General features: G+C 52.5%; 1 protein-coding gene across 1 annotated transcript in view; it reads left to right on the forward strand.

Annotated features, from left to right (window-relative positions):
• Window positions 1–137: 137 nt before the first annotated feature.
• The window catches only part of NMT1 (N-myristoyltransferase 1), a 22,330-nt gene continuing 2,347 nt past the window's right edge, over window positions 138–20,120 (forward strand). Inside the window, exons 1-11 of the mRNA XM_071450712.1 lie at window positions 138–413; window positions 6,432–6,546; window positions 7,685–7,829; window positions 12,089–12,207; window positions 13,212–13,303; window positions 13,894–14,010; window positions 14,682–14,852; window positions 15,755–15,863; window positions 16,847–17,017; window positions 17,892–18,059; window positions 19,183–19,320. Of these exons, the coding sequence (XP_071306813.1) occupies window positions 211–413; window positions 6,432–6,546; window positions 7,685–7,829; window positions 12,089–12,207; window positions 13,212–13,303; window positions 13,894–14,010; window positions 14,682–14,852; window positions 15,755–15,863; window positions 16,847–17,017; window positions 17,892–18,059; window positions 19,183–19,320 (1,548 nt within the window). The 5' untranslated portion in view covers window positions 138–210. The remainder of the gene's footprint in view (window positions 414–6,431; window positions 6,547–7,684; window positions 7,830–12,088; window positions 12,208–13,211; window positions 13,304–13,893; window positions 14,011–14,681; window positions 14,853–15,754; window positions 15,864–16,846; window positions 17,018–17,891; window positions 18,060–19,182; window positions 19,321–20,120) is intronic.

Below are 20,120 nucleotides of genomic sequence, written 5' to 3' on the forward strand. Positions count from 1 at the left end.
CGCGGGTGAAGACGCCACCACCGCGGCTTCAACGGGGAACGGGTCGCGGCTCTCCGTCCGCCGGGGCATCCACGCGGCTGCCCGGTGTGAGGGAGCCCTCCCGCCAGCGGCGGCCCGCCCCGAGACACCACCAGAGATCTGACGGGAATTGTAGTTCCGGTCCCGGCGCAGCCCGGCCCCCGCAAGCCCACGCGGACTACCACTCCCGGCATGCCTCACGGCCCGCCGGCCAATCGCGGCGCGCTTTGTTGCGGGGGCGCGGCACGCGCGGAGGCCCCGTTCAAGATGGCGGACGACAGTGAGACAGCAGTGAGGCGGCCACCGGCGAGGCCTTCGCGGCCGACGGCGGAGGAGAACGACCACGAGCATTGCAGCGACTGCGAGAACGAGGCGGAGCATGGCTCCAACCGGGGGTGAGCGGCGGCCGGGACCGCGTGCCACGGCAGCGGCCGGGCCCATTGAGGCGAGGAACGGCCGGGAAGTGAGAGGCGCCCCGCCCCTTGCGTGCGCTGATTGGCCGCTGGGCAGCATCCCGGGCAGCGATTGGTCGAGGCGCCAGTCAGTCTGGCGGGGGGGCGGTGCCGCTGGCGCCCATTCACGCCCGCTGCGGGAGCGTGTCCGAAGCTCAGCAGGGTCGGGCGCGGCCCGGCGTGGATGGGTGACGGCTGCGGTGCTGCGGGGCGGCCGGGACGGGGCCGTGAGCTCCTTTTTGGGGCAGAAATGAGCCCATTTAGCAGCTCTTCCTGCCCTTGCGTTAGGGTGTGTCTCCCCGCATTCTCTCTGCCCTCCCGCAGGAGCCTCAGCCCACTCGTGGCATCTCCATCCCCGCGGTGCCACCCAGGGTGGTGGCACGCGTGATGCCGCTTTCCGGAGCATGTGGCATCCCTGGAATAATCCCGGCTTTCTGCACACTCATCCCGTCGTTATCCTAAACATAGCCCAGGGTTTTGCAAAGCTCTTGCCTACATTGTCTCGTGGTTGGAGGAGCGCAGCCTCCAGGGCTATGGAATGGTGGAATAACAACAACAAGGCAGGGAGCGAGCACAGGCAGCCAGGCAGGTCCTTATCTCAGCAGGGAAGAGCTGGGATGCTTAACGTAGCACCCTCGTTACTCACTGCCTTAATTAATACGGTGCAGAGCTGCCTCACTATGCTTGGGATTTGGGGGAGAGGCTCTGTCCTCGTTCCTGCTGGGAATCCAACACCCATGTGTGGCTTTCCAGAGGTTCCCGGTGGTTTTCACTTTGTTTTTCCTGCAGCTGAGCCTCCTTGGGCTCCTCTTTCTCTCCTGGTGCTGCTTCCCCAGCCCTGCAGAGCAGAGACCACAGGCTTGGAGAGCCATTCTCCCTCCAATCCTGCCTGCCCAAAGTGAATAAAAGGTCACACAAGAAATATCACAGAGGCTTTTTTTTATGACAGCACAGCTGCCCATTTATATTTCATTTGCCTCCCGGGTGTGGCACCGTGTCTCACTTTAATCGGTTTAGCTGTGCTTGGGGGAGATTTTTATTTTCTTTCCCTCTGACATGATTAGGTTTGTGGAAGCCAGAGCTGAGCACAGGAGACACGGTGCTCAATCACTGCTGCTCCTCAGCCCAGCAGTTCCTCCTGCCCTTTGCCAGGAAAAGGTGTGGCCTGGAGCCCTCCTGGGATTCTGGGCACCTCGAGGAGCTGGGCCACCACAGGCAGCCTGGGGAATATCCACTAGGAAATAGTTTGGATGACTTGGGAAAAAATACCAAAAGTGTGGCTGGTGGGCACATAAGGAGCACGAGGCAGGGAGGCTTTGGAGCTCTCTGGCAAAGCCCCAAAAACCACCAGGGAGAGACCAAGTGGTGGGAAGGAGGATGGATTTCTCACTGGGTGCATGAATTCTGTTGATTCCATACCATCCATCCCATTAGAGCAGGGTGTGGGAGTGTTTCCTGTCACCCCAGTGACACTGTCCCCAAAAACAGGGCAAGGGAAGGGCTTTGAGCTGCCAGGCTTTGCAGAGCCACACTCAGAGCCCTTCCTGTGCCAGTTTGTGCTGGGACTCGGTGGATTTTGGCCCTGAGGTTTAAAACATAAAAGTATTCCTCAGTGAAAGCAATACTTCCTTTCCTTTTAAGGACAGGAAAGAGGAATTGAGTTTCCTCAGCCTCAGTCCTGTCAGCATGGGGAGGTGGCTGCAGTGCTCTCTGCTGTGCCTATCCAAGCTGATTTTCCAAAGAAAATAATCCCACTCGGTTGTTTTTCATATTTCCTTTTGTGTGGAGGGAGCTTCTGCTGTGGAGGATTTATTCCCTGGTTCCCTGGTTCTGGAAGGGCATGGGCTCAGCCTGGTGGGGTTTGTCACCTCCCAGGCACTGGTGACACCAAGGATGGCAGTGTCCCAATCCCCTGAAACAGTTCAGAGCCATCTGGGGAAGCTGTTTCAGGCTGGAAGGGTTTGGGAGTCACTGTGTGAGGGGGCACAGGGGCTTTTCCAGACCAGAGGGGTTTGGCAGTCCCTGCCTGCTCTTAGCCACAAGAAAGGGTTCCTGGGACAGGCACTGGTGGCATGCTGGGCTCTGGGAGCTGAGCTCTGCCATCTGGAGATCCTCCCTGCCACAGCCCCTAACGAGATTACAGAGATTACAGCCTAAGCACTGTGCCTGATTAGCCCCTGGCATGGCTGAAGGATTTTCCAGCACCTAAATACAGAGCAGGGATCTTCTCCTTCTCATCTGACACTTTCAGCCTCCCACCAGGCTCAGGGAGCTGCCCACAGCTGGGGTTGTTCCCCTTGTGCTTCCTCCCTCAGCTTTGGGAGCACCCAGGGATGGATGAGTGGGTGCTGAGCACCAGTTTGTTACTGGGTGAGTCTAGAGGCTGTTTTCCAGTTTGCACCAGTTTGTTACTGGGTGAGTCTAGAGGCTGTTTTCCAGTTTGCACCAGTTTGTTACTGGGTGAGTCTGGTGTTTTCCAGCCTCTAGAGGTGCTGAGCCAGTCTGAGCAGGTCTCACCCTGAACAAGCCTGGTTGCTGTCTTTAAATGCTTCCAAAAATCAATTTTCAAGTTCACTCTGTTCACAGGGGTTGTTTGCTGGGCAGTGGTTGGGGCTGGAGCCTTTGCAGACACCTGGAAACAGAAAAGGAGGGATTGGAGCAATGGCCATGGTGGTGGGGATGCCTTTCCCAGGAGAAAAGTGTTTTCCTTAGCCAGAAAAGAGACCATGGTGATCCCACAGGGAGCTGGGAGATGTTTGCAGCCAAGGTGCCTTTGTCCTGCTACTTCATCTCTCAGTGCACCTCAGAATGCAAAGGGATATGAGAGGGAAAAAAGGGCCTTAAATGCAGCTGGGAAGGCTGTGGGCTGTGGGATGTGGGATGTGGGCTGTGGGATGTGGGATGGGCTGGCAGCTCACCCCTCCTGGGGATGAAACTCCTCCAGCCCTCTCAGCTTTGTCAGGCCACCTGCAGATTTTGGGTGGTGGTGATTTGTCCCACACATTGTCATTAATTTGGGGAGTATCTGGGTGGTGTAGCTGGAGAAAGAAGATATTTCCTTTCCTAAATAGATTTTAAATAAAAACCACCTGTAATTGTTGCTTCTCTGGGTGTGGTGAGTGGGGTCTTTGGGTTTTCCAGCATTTCCCTACATGCTGGTGCCTCCTCTGCCAGGTTGGTTTTCATCTCCTGGCTGGAGCAGGGCCCTTCCCCAGGCCATGCCACCTGGAATGCAAAAGCTCATCCCACCTTCTGCCACCCTGATTTCTTCCAGGTCACGACAGCTTTGCTCATAAATCAGGGAGGAATTTTCTCAGAGATTTCACCTGCGAGCTTGGGCTGAGCTCATTAGCACCAAGCTGGGAGTTGGCAGCTCTGATTTATGAAGCAAAGCAATGCTGACACAGTATGAGGGGAGCATTTTGTCTGTCACAGCTGACACCTGCAGCATCCCAACGTGCAGGTGAGCTGGGAACTCGTGTCCCTCCCCTTTGGAAGGGGCAACTTCCAGTGTCAGCCCTTGAGGTGTGCTCAGGAATTCTCCTGGTGCTGTCAAAATTGATAGGAAATTGTTTGGATGTGTTTATTGCAGCTCCAAGGTGGCTTTGCTCATCCCAGGACTTCAGTGTGATCAGGATTTGCCTGTGCTCCTCCCCAGAGAGTTAAAAAAGCCATCACACATTTGTCACTAAAATCAATAGTGGTGTCAGCAGCGCTGTGCTGCCATTGCTGCTGCTGTCATGTCCAAGCAGCATCTCCCAGGGGGAGGCAAAGCCCTTTCCTGGCAGTGGGAAGGGAAGGAAGGTGAGATTCCCCCCAGGGCTGCTGGACCTTGGAGCTTTGTTCCTGCTCCTCTCCCTTCTTGTTCTTCTGGAGAAGAAAGGGGGTTTATCTTCACCCCCTTTTGTGGGGCAGCTTGCCCTGAACCACTGCTTGTTCCCTCACCAGGAATGCTCCATTTCCTGGTGTCCCTTCCCTCTCCAGGTGTCCCTTTCATCCCCAGGTGTCCCTTCCGTCTCCAGGTGTCCCTTCCGTCTCCAGGTGTCCCTTCCGTCTCCAGGTGTCCCTTCCCTCTCCAGGTGTCCCTTCCACCTCCTGGTGTCCCTTCCGTCTCCAGGTGTCCCTTCCCTCTCCAGGTGTCCCTTCCGTCTCCAGGTGTCCCTTCCGTCTCCAGGTGTCCCTTCCCTCTCCAGGTGTCCCTTCCACCTCCTGGTGTCCCTTCCACCTCCACGTGTCCCTTCTATCTCCAGGTGTCCCTTCCACCTCCAGGTGTCCCTTCCACCTCCAGGTGTCCCTTCCCTCTCCAGGTGTCCCTTCCCTCTCCAGGTGTCCCTTCCACCTCCAGGTGTCCCTTCCATCCCCAGGTGTCCCACACAGGCTCTGCTGGTGGATGAGGATCCTTTTCCCCAGCATGTGCTGTCTGCAGAGTCTCTGCTGCTGTTCAGGTTTTATCCAGAGGAAAAGCTTCCCCAGTGTCCTGCAAACCCTTCTCTGCTCCCCATCATGTTGGCTTTCTATTCTACATCCCATTTCATCCTTCCAAAACCATTTCTCCATCCACTTTTCCCCAGTTTCATAACCTTGCTGCTCAGCCCAGGGATTGCACAGAGTGGTTGGGTTGGAAGGGACCTTGAAGATCATCCAGGCAGGGACACCTTCCACCTTCCAAGCTCTGTTTTCCTCCCTGGCCTTGCTAAAATAAATAATTGGATGCTGCTCCAACACATTTTCCAACACATTTCTTTTTTTTTTTTTTTCCTGCTCCACCCTCTTTACCACATCTTGTGTTTGTAAAGACATCAAACTGTGCTTTTGTGGGGGGATTCCAGGCTGGTGCCTCTGGGCAGGTCAGATCTGTGGGGTTTCCCTGTTTTGGGGTGCAAGGAGGGGGACAGCTGAGCTGTACCTGACCCTGCTGGGCAGCACTGAGGGGCAGGACAGAGCTGAGCCATGCCTGAGCAGCTGGCAAAGCTCTCCTGACCCTGCTCCTTCCCCTCAGACCTGCTCCAGCCTCTCCAGGACTGCATTTCCCCCTGAGCCCTGAGTGCCTCAGAGGCTCCCAGCTCCCCCATAACGCTGAATGTCCTGTGTCAGGTCATTCCATGCAGGATCACAAAACCATCATCATCATCAGTTGCCCTCTGCCATGCTGGGAGCAGGAGCCTCTCCTGGGTTTTGGCACCTGGATGCCAAACAAAGGCCAAGCTCAATGAGGGGACAAAGCTGGAACAAAAGCCAGGCTCAGTGAGGGGAAAAGCTGGAACAAAAGCGAGGCTCAGTGAGGGGTTTCACACCAGCAGCTGTTTGGGGATGATGATGATGATGATGATGATGATCTGGATGTCCAGGGCTGCCCTGCAGCTCTGGAAGGAGGAGCTGTGCCCTGGTGTGGGCACTTCCCACCCTGCACTCCCAGAAATTTGCTCTTCACTCTCAATTTTCCAGCTCCAGCATAACAATATGATAATTTTCCAATAAACAGCTTCATCTCCTTAGAGCATCACCTCTGCAGGAGAGGTGACACTTGGCACAATGTCCTTGGCCAGTGACCTCTCTGTGGTGCCTGAACCTGCTCTGAGGCCTCATCCCTGGGGCTGGATCAGTTATTTCTGCTTCCACATCCATCCTTGGGCTTGGACAAGAGGGAAAAGCCAAAGCTGAGCACCCCAGCACTCCACAGGGTGGGTTTGGGCACGGGTGGCAGAGCAGGGATGTGGTCACCTGCAGCACAGGGCACAGTCCCCACTGCCCAGCACACCTGGGGGTGGGAGGTGTTGGTGCTGTCCCTTTTTGGGGACTCCCAGGGAGTTCTGTACCATGGAGTGTGCACAGAATATTCCCCTTCCTGGAGACTTGGACTCAGCAGGAGCCTGCATTTTCTTCAGAGTGCCTCAGAAACCAAAGAAATGTTCTCCCAAAAGAAAACCCCAAGGCTCCAATGGTGTTTCTTTTGTTCCTCAGGGGCCTGAGTCCAGCAAATGACAGCGGAGCCAAAAAGAAGAAAAAGAAACCCAAAAGGAAGAAAGAGAAGGGAGGAGGAGACCAGGCTGACCAGGCTCAGGATCAGCCAGTGAAGGTGACCACCCCCTACCCAGAATCCAGGCCCTCCCAAACCCCTCCAGTGTTACTTAGGCCAAGGAAGGAGTTCCCAGCCCTGGTTTTAGGCACTTGTTTGCTCAAAAAACTTCAGATTTTGAGTGATTTCTCCATGTGTGGGAATTCCTGTTGGTGCAGAAGGTGTTTGCAGAGCACTCCAGGGGTAATGCAGTCCTTGGCTGGATATCTCAGCCAGTTCCAGGCTCAGACTGGCACCTCCAAGTTACTCTTCCCAGAGAGCAGCTGCTGTCACAGGCAGGAGCTGCCACTGCCAGGTGAGTCCTGCCTTCAGCAGCACAGAGGGGACATCTGCTGGTGTTGATTTTTTGCTTGATGATCCCAAGAACAGCAGCTGGAGAGAGCAGGGTCTGTTTTATCCCTCTGGGCTTTGCCTGATCCTCTCCAGCAGCCACTGATTCAGGAATGGGACACACAGGGTTTGACCCTCCTGGCCCACTTGTCCCCTCTGGTCCTGTGGCAGAGGGGACACATCAGCAGAGGCTGTTTCCTGTCTGATGCCAGTTCCTGTCCAAATATTTTGAATATTTTGTCCATCTGACACTGCAGAGCTTTAAATTGGGGCTTTGTGTTTTTCAAATTAAATTCCTCAGGGATCAGAGAGGAGCTGGGGTTGGGAATTCAGTGCAGAGCCATCCCCCTGAGGAAGAGGAGGATGAAAGTGTCTTTCATCTTGACTCAACCTCTCTGCCTTGTCCCAGTCCCTGGGGTCCAGGGACTCCTCTGGAAGCTGCAGTTTGTGGATACAGCTTGGAGGGAGGAGGCTGAACAGTGAGAGAAAAGCCACTGAAAGCATCTCAAGTGCTGGGTGTGGGTTGATCCATCTGTCTCTGCAGGATGTCAGGTGGGGAGGTTTGCTCCTGGGGCTCACAGCACCCACTTAAAGCATTTTTCAGAAAATTCTGCCATCCCCTTTGTCCTGGGAGTGCCTGGAACCAGTTCTAGATGAGGGGCAGGAGGCCTGTCAGGGACTGAGGATGGGAAGGGAACTTCCTGCCTGCTCTCCATGACAGGATCAGCTCCACATTCCCCTAATGAGGAGGAGCCCTGCTGGCTCAGCTTACTCATTTTGCCTTTCCACCCTCCTTCTGTGCCCTCAGGTGAACTCTTTACCTGCTGAGAGGATCCAGGAGATTCAAAAAGCCATCGAGCTCTTCTCTGTAGGTCAGGGACCTGCCAAAACCATGGAGGAAGCCAGCAAGAGGAGCTACCAGTTCTGGGACACACAGCCAGTGCCCAAGTTAGGTATGTGCAGCCTCTCAATGTCCTGTGGGCCCTGGGGGAGGCCCTGTGGTCTCCAGGAAGCCCTCAGAGAAGCCTGGAGGTGCTGATCTGTGGCCACCAGGTGAGTCCCTGCCTGGCCTGGGCTTCAAAGGCACCAAAACCACTTCCCCACCATTCAGCAATGTGGGCTAGGAGGGTGGGGAGGGTCTGAAGAGCTGTGCAAGCACTTCAGGGGTACAGAGGGACAAGGAACCCCTTCAGACATCTCACCTGATGCTTCCTGCATTTGTGCATCCCTTAATCCCAGGCCTGGTCTGGGCCTGGAATCACCCAGGGCAGCCAGAGCAATGTCCTGGGTCCCAACAGGTCTCCTCCAGCCAGGTCTCATCAGCTCTTGGAGATCTTGGATTCACACCCAAGATAGCTCAGCTACCTTAGAAAACATAAAATCAGCAGGATGGCTTCTGTGGTGGTGTTGGAAACAAAAAGGTTTTAATTAAAGGCAAAATAACAAAACTCTTTACAGAGAAAAACTGAGCCACCTGCTAGAGGTTCTTGCTCCTGCTAAAACACTTCACAAAAGCAATTTAGTTCCTTTGTTCTCTTCTTTTTCTAGTGAATTGCTCAGGCTGGACTTTTTGCCTCCTGTCCAATTTGCCATCCTTAAATTTGAGGTGAAGTCCCCAAGGTCCTATGAGGTCTCTTTTTTTGCTAATTGAGGAAAGAAACTTCTGAGCTTTTTTCCTTTTTAAGGGGACAAAAGACAGTTTTGTCACTCTGTCAACATGGGCCACACTCCTACAGAAGTTCTCTGCTGTGTGAGGCCTCCACAACACCTCAATCTCACCTCTCCCACCCCTGCAGTGGCAGACAGGGATTGTCACTTCACCCACCCACTTTGGGATGTGACAATGGGCAGGCAATCACAACTTCCAGGGCAAGGCTGGAGCCCATTGGGTGAGCAAACACAGCCACAGCTGCATCCTCCAGCTCCACACGGGTGGTGCCTGATCCTTCCCCATCCCCACCATCCCAGCCTGGGCCAGCACTTCCCTGGGAGCCCCTCCAGGGGACAGTGATCTCCTGCCAGCCCTGCAGTTGTGTCTCCCCAGCCTTCTGTACCCAAGTTTTGGGTGTGGTGTTGCCACATCCTGAGAAGGGCTCAGAGCTGTCCAGCTCTCCCTTTCCTGGGGGTTGGAGCTTCCCAGACAGAGATCCTTGGTGGGGAAGGTAATTTGGGGTGAGCTGGGGCAGGGAGCAGCTCTGGGAAGCAAATCCAGTGCTGAGCTGCCACATCCTTGTTCTGCTGGGCTCACATCCCTCCCTGGCACAGGCAGGAGAGGGGAAGCACAAACATAAACAGCTCCACCCCAAGCTGCCATGGGCATCTAAGGATGGAGAGCCCCATCTCTTGTCCCCTGTAAATATCCCAAATATCCCAGTGGTGCTTCCCAGCTCTGGGCCTTGCTCCTGACAGTCTGTGGCAGTGATCTGCCACTGAAAGCATGGCAGGAGCTCTCAGAGCAGACCTGCAGGAGAGCTGCCTGTCTGGAAGGCTCATTCCCAGGCTGATTGGGGTGCCTGGGATAGCTTTGCTTCAGTCTCTCCTCATCTGCATCCTCCAGAGCTCAGGGGAACTACAGAATGAGTCCAAGCCCACAATTTTCTAGATTTATCTAAAACTTGTCATGGCTTCAGATTTGCTGCTCTTCAGGATTTCCCTTCATGAGTTGTGACCGTGTTCACAGGGGTCTGAGGATGAGGGAAGAGATGAGGATCTGACTCCATGTTTCAGAAGGCTGATTTATTATTTTATGATATATATTACATTAAAACTAAACTAAAAGAATAGAAGAAAGGATTTCATCAGAAGGCTGGCTAAGAATAGAAAAAGAAGGAATGATAACAAAAGCTTCTGTCTCAGACAGAGAGTCCGAGCCAGCTGAGTGTGATTGGCCATTAATTAGAAACAACCACATGAGGCCAATCCCAGATGCACCTGTTGCATTCCACAGCAGCAGATAACCATTGGTTACATTTTGTTCCTGAGGCCTCTCAGCTTCTCAAGAGGAAACATCCTGAGGAAAGGATTTTCCATAAAAGATGTCTGTGCCAATGAGTTTGTATCCCCTTTGCTGCAGGTGCAGTGTTTGATCCCCATTCCATGTTGTCCACAGCACTCTTTTGAGGCTTTTTTGGGTCTCAGAAATTTTCCTGGGAGCACCAATCTTGGCTTTAAGTTGGGAAAATCCCAGTGAGATGGGACATGGTCATGTGAGACAGCAAAGTCTTGCATTTGCCCTTTTTTCCAAGGATCCTGGGCTTGGAAAGCATAATTTCTGCTTGGGAAAACCCTGGGGAGAGGGTGGAAAGTGTCTCCTGGGGTGAGGGGGGCACATAGCAGCTCGTTACTCCCAACACCAGGCTGGTGGCTGTGCCCTGGCTACTCACAGTGTCCCAGTGCTCCTGCAGTGCTCTGACACGTGGGCATGGGGCTATTTAGGGCTGGGATTTTTGGGGCCAGATCTCCAAACAGTTCAGCACCTGCTCAGAACAGAGAGGGCAGCCAGGGGTGAGTGTTTCTGGAAGCTGCCTGGGGTGGGTGTGATGGGAGAAGTTCTTGCTCTGGGCTTTCATCACCTCTCCATTGCTTGGAAACCTTTTCAAAGCCTTTTTAAGGGAATTCCTAATTAGCACAACTCGCTTTTCTTGGCAGCACTGAAGTGATGCTGCTGGACTGACATCCCTGAGACAGCCAGAGCTCGAGCTGACACCTCCTGGCTGAATCAGGGCCTTTAGGAGTCAGTGGTTTTACAACAAAAGTTGTGTTGTTCACTTCTCTAGGCACAGTGGGAAGGAAACCCTGACACTTGCCAAGTGGCAGTGGCCAGAACTGACAGGAGATCACTGTTCCATGCAGGGGCTCCCAGGGAAGTGCTGGCCCAGGCTGGGATGGTGGGGATGGGGAAGGATCAGGCACCACCCGTGTGGAGCTGGAGGATGCAGCTGTGGCTGTGTTTGCTCACCCAATGGGCTCCAGCCTTGCCCTGGAAGTTGTGATTGCCTGCCCATTGTCACATCCCAAAGTGGGTGGGTGAAGTGACAATCCCTGTCTGCCACTGCAGGGGTGGGAGAGGTGAGATTGAGGTGTTGTGGAGGCCTCACACAGCAGAGAACTTCTGTAGGAGTGTGGCCCATGTTGACAGAGTGACAAAACTGTCTTTTGTCCCCTTAAAAAGGAAAAAAGCTCAGAAGTTTCTTTCCTCAATTAGCAAAAAAGACACCTCATAGGACCTTGGGGACTTCACCTCAAAATTAAGGATGGCCAATTGGACAGGAGCCAAAAAGTCCAGCCTGAGCAATTCACTAGAAAAAGAAGAGAACAAAGGAACTAAATTGCTTTTGTGAGGTGTTTTAGCAGGAGCAAGAACCTCTAGCAGGTGGCTCAGTTTTTCTCTGTAAAGAGTTTTGTTATTTTGCCTTTAATTAAAACCTTTTTGTTTCCAACACTACCACAGAAGCCATCCTGCTGATTTTATGTTTTCTAAGGTAGCTGAGCTATCTTGGGTGTGAAATAGATCTCCAAGAGCTGATGAACTTGGCTTGAGGAGACCTGTTGGGACCCAGGACATTGCTCTGGCTGCCCTGGGTGATTCCAGACCCTGGCAGGGGGCTCAGAGACCTTGGCATGGAGTCACAGACACCTGTGCCTTTGATTTTAACCCATGGAAACAATTACTAGCTTTGTGTGAAGATTTACAAGCCACAAGAATTTGAGTAGAATGACAGTGAATTTATCACAGGGTGAAAATGTAGAATTTTGGGGTTTTAGAATGGGGGTTCAAGAGGCAAGATGCAGGAATCTGGGAGTGTCCTGTCCTTCTTCTCCTTCTTCTTGTCCTCCATCTTCTGCTGGGATGATGGCATTTTTGGATTGGTTTAGAGTAGAGACAGCCTGTCTAACATAGGTGATAGGTATTGGAAAATTATTGTAAATAAAATACATGTAGTTTTTAATATAAAAATTAACACCACCCCAAGGGCTGTCACTGTGCCACAACCCCAACTGCTGGACAGATCTCAGCAGGTCAGAGAAAGAATGAAATAGATGAGAGAAAATAAACAACCTTGAAAAGCAGAACTGATGAATCTCAACTTCTTCTTTGGTCACAGAGCTGGGAAAAAGAGACTTTCTAATCCCTCAGGGGTCATCTCAACCACAGAAACTCGAGGGAGACCCCAGTTTCAAACTTCTTCATGCTCCCTGCTGTGTCTTACAGGAGAAGTGGTGAACACCCACGGCCCAGTGGAGCCAGACAAGGACAACATCCGCCAGGAGCCCTACACCCTGCCCCAGGGCTTCACCTGGGATGCCCTGGACCTGGGGGATAGAGGTGTGGTGAGTACAGGCAGCTCAGCACATCCATTCTGGAGTGTCTTGGGTGGCAGCTCAATGCTTGGGCTGTTGGAGATGCTTGTGGGGATGGAAATCCCCAGCACAGCAGGTGACTCTGGGGCTCTGTCACACCTTGGGCTTGGGTGGGTCAGGCAGCTCAGCACAGCTCCACACGTGGTGCCTGATCCTTCCCCACAATCCCAGGCAGCTCAGCACATTCATTTTGGAGTGTTTTGGGTGACACTTCAATGCTTGGGCTGTTGGAGATGGTTTTGGGATGGAAAGGGGTCCTTCAGCACAGGAGGTGACTCTGGGGCTCTGTCACACCTTGGGCTTGGATGGGTCTGACTCTCCCCTCTGCAGTTCCATCCTACACTGGGCAGCTTGGCCTGGTTTTTCCAAGGGGATGTAAGGATGCCTGAAGCCTGGAGTTCTCCTGTGAGAGCCCCTTTTAGAGCATGTCCCACCTCCCTGGGAGGTGACACAGAGCTTACCTCACCACTGGCCTCCTCCTATCCACTGTCATAAAACTCCCTCCAGTCACACTACTCTACATAACCTCACCCTCATTAAACCCTGCACTCCTAACTATCCTGGCTATCCTCTCAGCAGCCCTGGGAGGATGAATAGGACTCAACCAAACACAAATCTGAAAAATCCTAGTCTTTTCTCCCATCTCCCACCTAGGCTGAATAGCAATCATTATCATCTACAACCCTAAACTCACCCTCCTCAACTTCTACCTATACATTATAAAAACTGCAACCATTTTCCTCACCCTAAACACAATCTAAGCCCTAAAGCTATCTACCCTAATAACTGCATGGACCAAAATTCTGTGTCCTGCTGCTCCCGTGCTCTGTGTGGCACCGCTCCAGCACCCCACAGCAGGGCCATGGCTGCACATGGTGCCCCAGTGCTGTGGCCACACATTCAGTGCTCAGGGTCCTGTCTGGGGGCAGCTGATGGCTGAGTAAACTCCTTAACCTGAGTGTTCTCTGCTGCAGCTGAAGGAGCTGTACACTCTGCTCAACGAGAACTACGTGGAGGATGATGACAACATGTTCCGCTTCGATTACTCGCCCGAGTTCCTGCTGTGGTGAGTGGCACCAGCACTGCAGAGCAGGGGTGTGGGGTGCTGACAAGCCTGATCCCTGTGACAGAGCTGCAGCTGCCTTTGCTTATGCCATCTCCCTTCTTCCTGAAGTGTCCCTTCCCCATCTGTCACTGTGTACGGTGTCCCAGGGACACGGTGAGAGGGGCTGTCACCCAGCCCCGCCTGCTTCTGGCTCCTTTGAGATGTGGGAGCTTAAAAGTGGATTTTTCTCCTCTTTGGTTTGATCCCTCAAGTGTTTGTGAAAATCCCAGTAGCTGAGGGACTCCTCAGTGCCCTGGAGTTGTGGGATGAAGGCAGCTGCCAGCAGTTCCCCTTGGAGTCCAGTTGCAGCAGAGCTGCTGTTTCCTCAGGGTGTTCCTAAATCCAGGAACAGATTTCCTCTTGTGTCCTTAGTGAAGACTGGCTGTGGGATGCAGGCATTGCCCTGGATCCCAACAGTCCCTGTCACATCCCTGTCACTCTCTCATCCTCCTGCTGGCCAGCAGGACTCGGGGTGTCCCAGGGCAGGGTGGGAGGCAGGAGCAGGTACACCAGGGACCTTGGGTGTGTCCTGAGGTGTGTCCCCTCCCCAGGGCACTGCGTCCTCCAGGCTGGCTGCCCCAGTGGCACTGTGGGGTCCGAGTGGTGTCCAGCAAGAAGCTGGTGGGATTTATCAGCGCCATTCCAGCCACCATCCACATCTATGACACGTGAGTGCTGCTGCATTTCTCATCCTGCCCCTTGCTGGGGCTCTGGGAGTGCTCAGGGGCTCTGGCTGCGTTGTCTTCCCCAGCACACAGCCAGACCTGCACCCTGCAGCTTTGGAGGTGTTTTGCTGCTTGGAGGGGAGGGTGGGGGATATTTAAGGGTTGGCAGGGAGGTTCTGGGCAGGATTATCTTGTAGTTAACCATTGTGAAGGCTGTTTTCCTCAATGAGGTGGGTTAACTTAGAGCTCTGGCTTACAGAAATCATCCAGGGTTAGATGGAGATGTAGAATCATTGAGTATCCTAAGCTGGAAGGGATCTCCAAGGATCATCCAGTCCAGCTCCTAGACCTGCACAGGGCAGCCCAACAATCCACCCTGTTCCTGAGAGCATTGTCCAAACTCTCCTGCAGCTCTGGCAGCCTTGGGGCTGTGACCATTCCCTGGGCAGTGCCCAGGCACCCTCTGGGGCAAGAACCTTTCCCTAATATGCAACCTGACCCTCCCCTGACACAGATTAAGGGTGGGTTCTCCAAAACCAGCCCCTGCCCCTTCCCTGAGGTGTTGGTTCCTCATTCCCTTGAAGGGGTTTGGAGGTAGATTGCCCAGGGCGTTGGTCTGACCCTCCCAGGTCAGGACAGTCAAGCCTCATGCTCTGCATTGTTTCTTCCCCAAGAGAGAAGAAGATGGTGGAGATAAACTTCCTGTGTGTGCACAAAAAGCTGCGCTCCAAACGGGTGGCTCCGGTTCTGATCCGTGAGATCACCAGGAGGGTGCATCTAGAGGGAATCTTCCAGGCTGTTTACACTGCAGGAGTGGTGCTGCCAAAGCCTGTGGGGACTTGCAGGTGAGTGTCTGTGGCTCTCCCCAGGTTTCTGTCTGCAGATCTTCCCTCTATGGCCACTGTGGGATTCCCCAGGACAGGGGAGTGTAATCCCAGTCCAGGTTTCTCCTCTCAGGATTAAGTGCAGTGGCTTTGCTAAAGCTGCTCATGTAACACAGGAGAGGAGGCTTTGGCAGCAGAATCACATCAGAACTGTTGAGGAAGATGAAACAGGAAAGCCTTATAAATATGGTTGTCTGGCAAAAGATTTTGAGAATATAGAAACTATAAGCAAGATTGAAATGAAAACAAGCTTTGAGATCCCTCAGTTACTGAACAACTGGAAAACAATGGTGTGGCCAGCTGAAGGTGATCCCCTTTTGATGGATCAACACCCTCTGCTTGCAGACAGGCCCAAGGGTCAGAGCAGACCCTGCCAGCTTGGCAGAAGGGGCCCAAAGAGGAGCTTTTAGGGTTTAAAATGTGACACAGTATGGTAATGTAATGATTCTTATAGGCTGTATGGAAATGCTCTAGGATTTGTATCTTGGACTAGATTGGTTAGTGAGAATTAGAATATTCAACAGAGAAGAAGATTTATTGTTTCTAATGGGAACTTTGCTCTCTTAGCTCTTACCCCTTTTGCTCTCTTACCCTTTTACTCTCTCCCCCTCTCATCCTCTCTCCCCCTCTGAGCTGTGGCTGGCAGCTCCCAGCAGGGCCCTGCACCCAGGCCCTTTGCAATAAACCCCAAGTTCCAAGCCCTGGCTGCAGAGATCTCTCATCTCCATCCATCCTACCCCCCGACACTCTCACAAGAACTGTGTTGCTCTCTGTGGGGAGCTGCTGGCCTGATGTTCTCACTTGCCCCTGCAGCCACCCCTCTGCCCCAGGACGAGTGTCCCACTGCCTGTTTGTGTCTGCAGGTATTGGCACCGCTCCCTGAACCCTCGGAAACTCATCGAGGTCAAGTTCTCCCACCTGAGCAGGAACATGACTATGCAACGCACCACGAAGCTGTACCGCCTGCCCGAGGTGGGTGCCAGCCTGCCAGGGCTCAGGGCTTGCTCCTCCCTGGGCAAAACACACAAAGGAGGTCGAGGTCAAGTCCTCTGCCTGGAAACCCAGAGTTTGTTCCATGTAGTAAATGGCTCTGTCAAGCAGTTGTGCTTTATTTAATCTTTATGTATTTTTGCCTGGGTACCTGCATTTTAAGGGCAAATTCTTGCAGTTAGAGGAGCCTGTGAGCTTTTGTTTGCTGGTGAGTCACAGCCTGTCATTCTGGTAAAACAAGCAGGCAGATGTGACAGCCTTCATCTGTCCAAACACAGCCTCAGTGTGACCTTGGATCGAGTTAGTCCCTCATTCTTCAGTCACACTGATCACTTCTGGCACTGCAGTTGTCCTGCTGGGGAAGTTCCCCAGCTGGAGATGGAAGAGAAAGAAGCAAACTGCATTAAAATTGCCACCACCTTCCCTGACCTTGTTGGCTCCTTTCTGTCACCCCTTTGGGGTGCTGCTTTCATGCTGGGCAGCTCTCAGCTCCTGCCTCCCACAGCCACACAGACAGCAGTTGCTGGGCTGGAGCTACTGGTTTTTGCATAGAAACTCAGCCTCAGAGCAGATCTGGGCTTGCTGAGCCATCCCAACCCTAAATTAGTAATTGAGGCCAACTGGGAATAACATCTTGTGGAGCCTGGGACACATCTCCCAGCCTGTGCCTGCTGTGAGTGGGAACAGGAAGCTGCAGGGAAGCAGAGTTTGTGCTGTTAGTGGGTAGGAGCACTTCCACTGGGACCTGACCTGGCACCTGGGGCTTTGGGACGTGCTGTGCTTTCTGTGATCTTTGCCATCGGTGTCACAGCAGATCTCATCCATCCTTTGCTGGGCACACAGGGCTGGGGAGCTGGAAATGGGCTGATCTAAGCACAGAGTGTCTCTGTGCTGCTCATTGGAGAGCCCTTGGGTGATGAAAACCACTGTGCAAGCAACAAAACAACTTGTCCCACTTTGTGCAGACTCCCAAGACTCCTGGCCTGCGGCCCATGGAGCACAAGGACATCCCTGCTGTGCACAAGCTCTTGACTGAGTACCTGAAGCAGTTCCACCTGACACCTGTGATGAGCAGAGAGGAGGTGGAGCACTGGTTTGTACCTCAGGAGAACATCATCGACACCTTTGTGGTAGAGGTGAGGGCAGGAACAGGATGGGAGGGTGTTCTCCTGGGCTTTGGCCTCTCCTGGAGCTGTGGGAGCCATCAGGGAGCAGCTCCTTGGCCCTCCAGGATGGGAATTTGCTGGAGATGGTGCCTCCATCCTGAGCCAGGAGTCTCCTTGCAGCCACCACTCCAACTGGGAGCCCCTCTAAGGCTCTGGCCAGGCTTTATCCCAGCCTGACATGTCATGGGTGGTATTTTCAGGATCCTCTGTGGCAGGGAGGAAATGATGAATCTGACTCCATGTTCTTAGAAGGCTAATTTATTATTACATTACATTACATTATGTTACATTACATCTTATCATATAATCTCATACTATACTATATCATACTATACTATATAATATCATATATCACATATAAATTGTATAATATTATATCACATTATGCTATATCATATATAATATTACATTACATTATGCTATATTATATTATATATTATGCTATATTATATGATGCTATATTGCTATGTTATAATATGATATAACATATATTATATCATATCATATTATATTATGCTATACTAAAACTTTACTAAAGAATAGAGAAAAGGCTTAACAAGATAATAATGAAAAACCTGTGACTCTCTCCAGAGTCCCAATACAGCTGATGGTGATTGGTCATTAAATCAAAACAATTCACATGAAACCAATCAAGCAACCACTTGTTGGATAAACAATCTCCCAGCACACTCCCACGTGAGCAAAACCCAGGAGAAGCAAATGAGATAATATTGTTTTCCTTTTTCCCTGAGGCTTCTCAGCTTCCCAGGAGAAGAATCCTGGGCAAAGAGGATTTTTCAGAAAATGTGACAGTGACAATCATGATGTCACTTCTGCCTTCCAGAGTGCCCCAGGAGAGGTGACAGACTTCCTGAGCTTTTACACCCTGCCCTCCACCATCATGAACCACCCAACTCACAAGAGCCTGAAAGCTGCTTATTCCTTCTACAACGTCCACACCAAGACGCCTCTCATCGACCTCATGAGCGACGCGCTCATCCTCGCCAAGTCGGTGAGTGCTGCACTGAGCCCTTCCCCGAGCCACAGATGGGGCAGCTGAGGGGTGTTTTAAAAAGCTTTCATTCCATTTTCAGTCTCATGTGAAGGGTGAGACAATACAGATGTTAGAATTCACGCCATCGTAATTAGAAGCCAGCTATTTCCTAATTACATTTTAAGTGTATTTTGGCCTATCAGCTTTTGTCACATCATGCTGTAAATGCCTTAAAGCCAATCATCTCAAATTACCCTCAAAGCCTTCTGTCAGGCTTTGAGAATTCTCTACAAATCCATTTTTCACAGAGGTGAGGGATGCAGGGATGGGCTGGCACCATGGGACACTGGGCAACTCACAGGAAACTCACTGCAGGCTGGCCACCCTTGGGTTTGTGGGAAGGGCTTGATCCCAGCACTATAAAAATCCAAATCCAAAAGGATCTGTCACCCAGGAGAGGGATCCTGGAGTACCTTGAACCTTCCAGCTTGTGGTGGTTGCTCATGTCCTACAGCAAACAGTCTGTAGTAGTTGGATTGAGGGTGAGAACACCAAGGCATTTATAATTCATGCCATCACAATCAGAAGCCAACTATTTCCTAATTACAATAAACTATAAGTGTTTCTTGGCCTATCAGCTTTTGTCACACCATGCTGTAAATGCCTTAAAGCCAGTAATCTCAAATTACCCTTCATGGGTTCTGCTATGTGAGCCTTCTGTCAGGCTTTGAGAATTCTCTACAAATCCATTTTTCCCACAGGTGAGGGATGCAGAGATGGGCTGGCACCATGGGACACTGGGCAGCTCACAGGAACTCACAGGAAACTCACTGCAGGCTGGCCACGCTTGGGTTTGTGGAAAGGGCTTGATCCCAGCACTGTAAAAATCCAAATCCAAAAGGATCTGCCACCCAGGAGAGGGATGCTGGGGTACCTTGAACCTTCCAGCTTGTGGTGGTTGCTCATGTCCTATAGCAACCAGTCTGTAGTAGTTGGATTGAGGGTGAGAACACCAAAGCTGAGCTCTTCCATTTTTCTGGGATTCAAAACCAGTCAGGAAAGGGGGCCAGGCTGCTCACAGGTGGGAGGAGCTGCCCAGCACAAAAAGCAGGAACTGATGGCCTCATGTCTCCCTGTGCAGAAAGGATTTGACGTCTTCAATGCACTGGATCTCATGGAAAACAAAACCTTCCTGGAGAAGCTGAAGTTTGGGATCGGGGATGGGAACCTGCAGTATTACCTGTACAATTGGAAGTGTCCCAGCATGGCACCAGAGAAGGTCAGTGCTGTGAGGAGGGGTCTTGTCCCCACAGCCCTGGGGACAGGGGTTTGCTGTCACCTCAGCATTCCAGCCCAGCTGGTGTCCTTGCAGTGTCACACACAGTGAGGGTGGATCCCTCTGTCATCTGTGCCTGCAGAGTGTGTCCCTGGGGAAAACCCCTCCACATTCATCTTACAAAGCTGATTTTATTCCTGGACTACTGCAGGTTCAGTCCTCCAAAGCCAATTTTATTCCTGGACTAGTGCAGGTTCAGTCCTTCACACCAATTCTTTCCCTCTAAGGAAGGAGGCCAAGCACAGAGGAGACAGCAGAGGGCTGCAGGGTGACAGAGGTGACACTGGGGGTTGTGACAGTCACCTGTGATCCCTCATGGGTGTCACTGTGTCCTGGTGGGCTGGGAGGAGCAGCCACCCCTCTGGAGAGAGCAGGCAGGCTGGAGCAGGAGCTGTGACAAAGGAGCTGAGCCACAGGATCCCAGGATGTCCTTTGTCCCCAGGGCCAGCAGCCTGCTCCCCACTGCTCCAGAGCTGGCCTGGGTCCCCACCTGCCTGCCCTGGGCCATTCTGAGGCAGCCCCTGGTTGCTGCTGTCCCTCCTCAGCAGAGATGTGATTCAGCACCTCTCCAGTCCACAGGCACCTTGCAGACCAGAATCTGTCCAGCTACACACAGCTAATTAATGCCTTAACAGCTAATTAATGCCTTGATGGCAGTCACAGGGCTTTGGGTTCTCTGGTGTGAGGCCAGGTCTGTCCCTGGGCACAAGCTCTGTGCCCTAAACCAGCCTCACTTGCCTGCT

Source organism: Agelaius tricolor, unplaced genomic scaffold (genome assembly GCF_023055355.1).
Source record: "Agelaius tricolor isolate 1412-34295 unplaced genomic scaffold, bAgeTri1.0.p SCAF_31, whole genome shotgun sequence".
NCBI classification, from domain to species: domain Eukaryota; kingdom Metazoa; phylum Chordata; class Aves; order Passeriformes; family Icteridae; genus Agelaius; species Agelaius tricolor.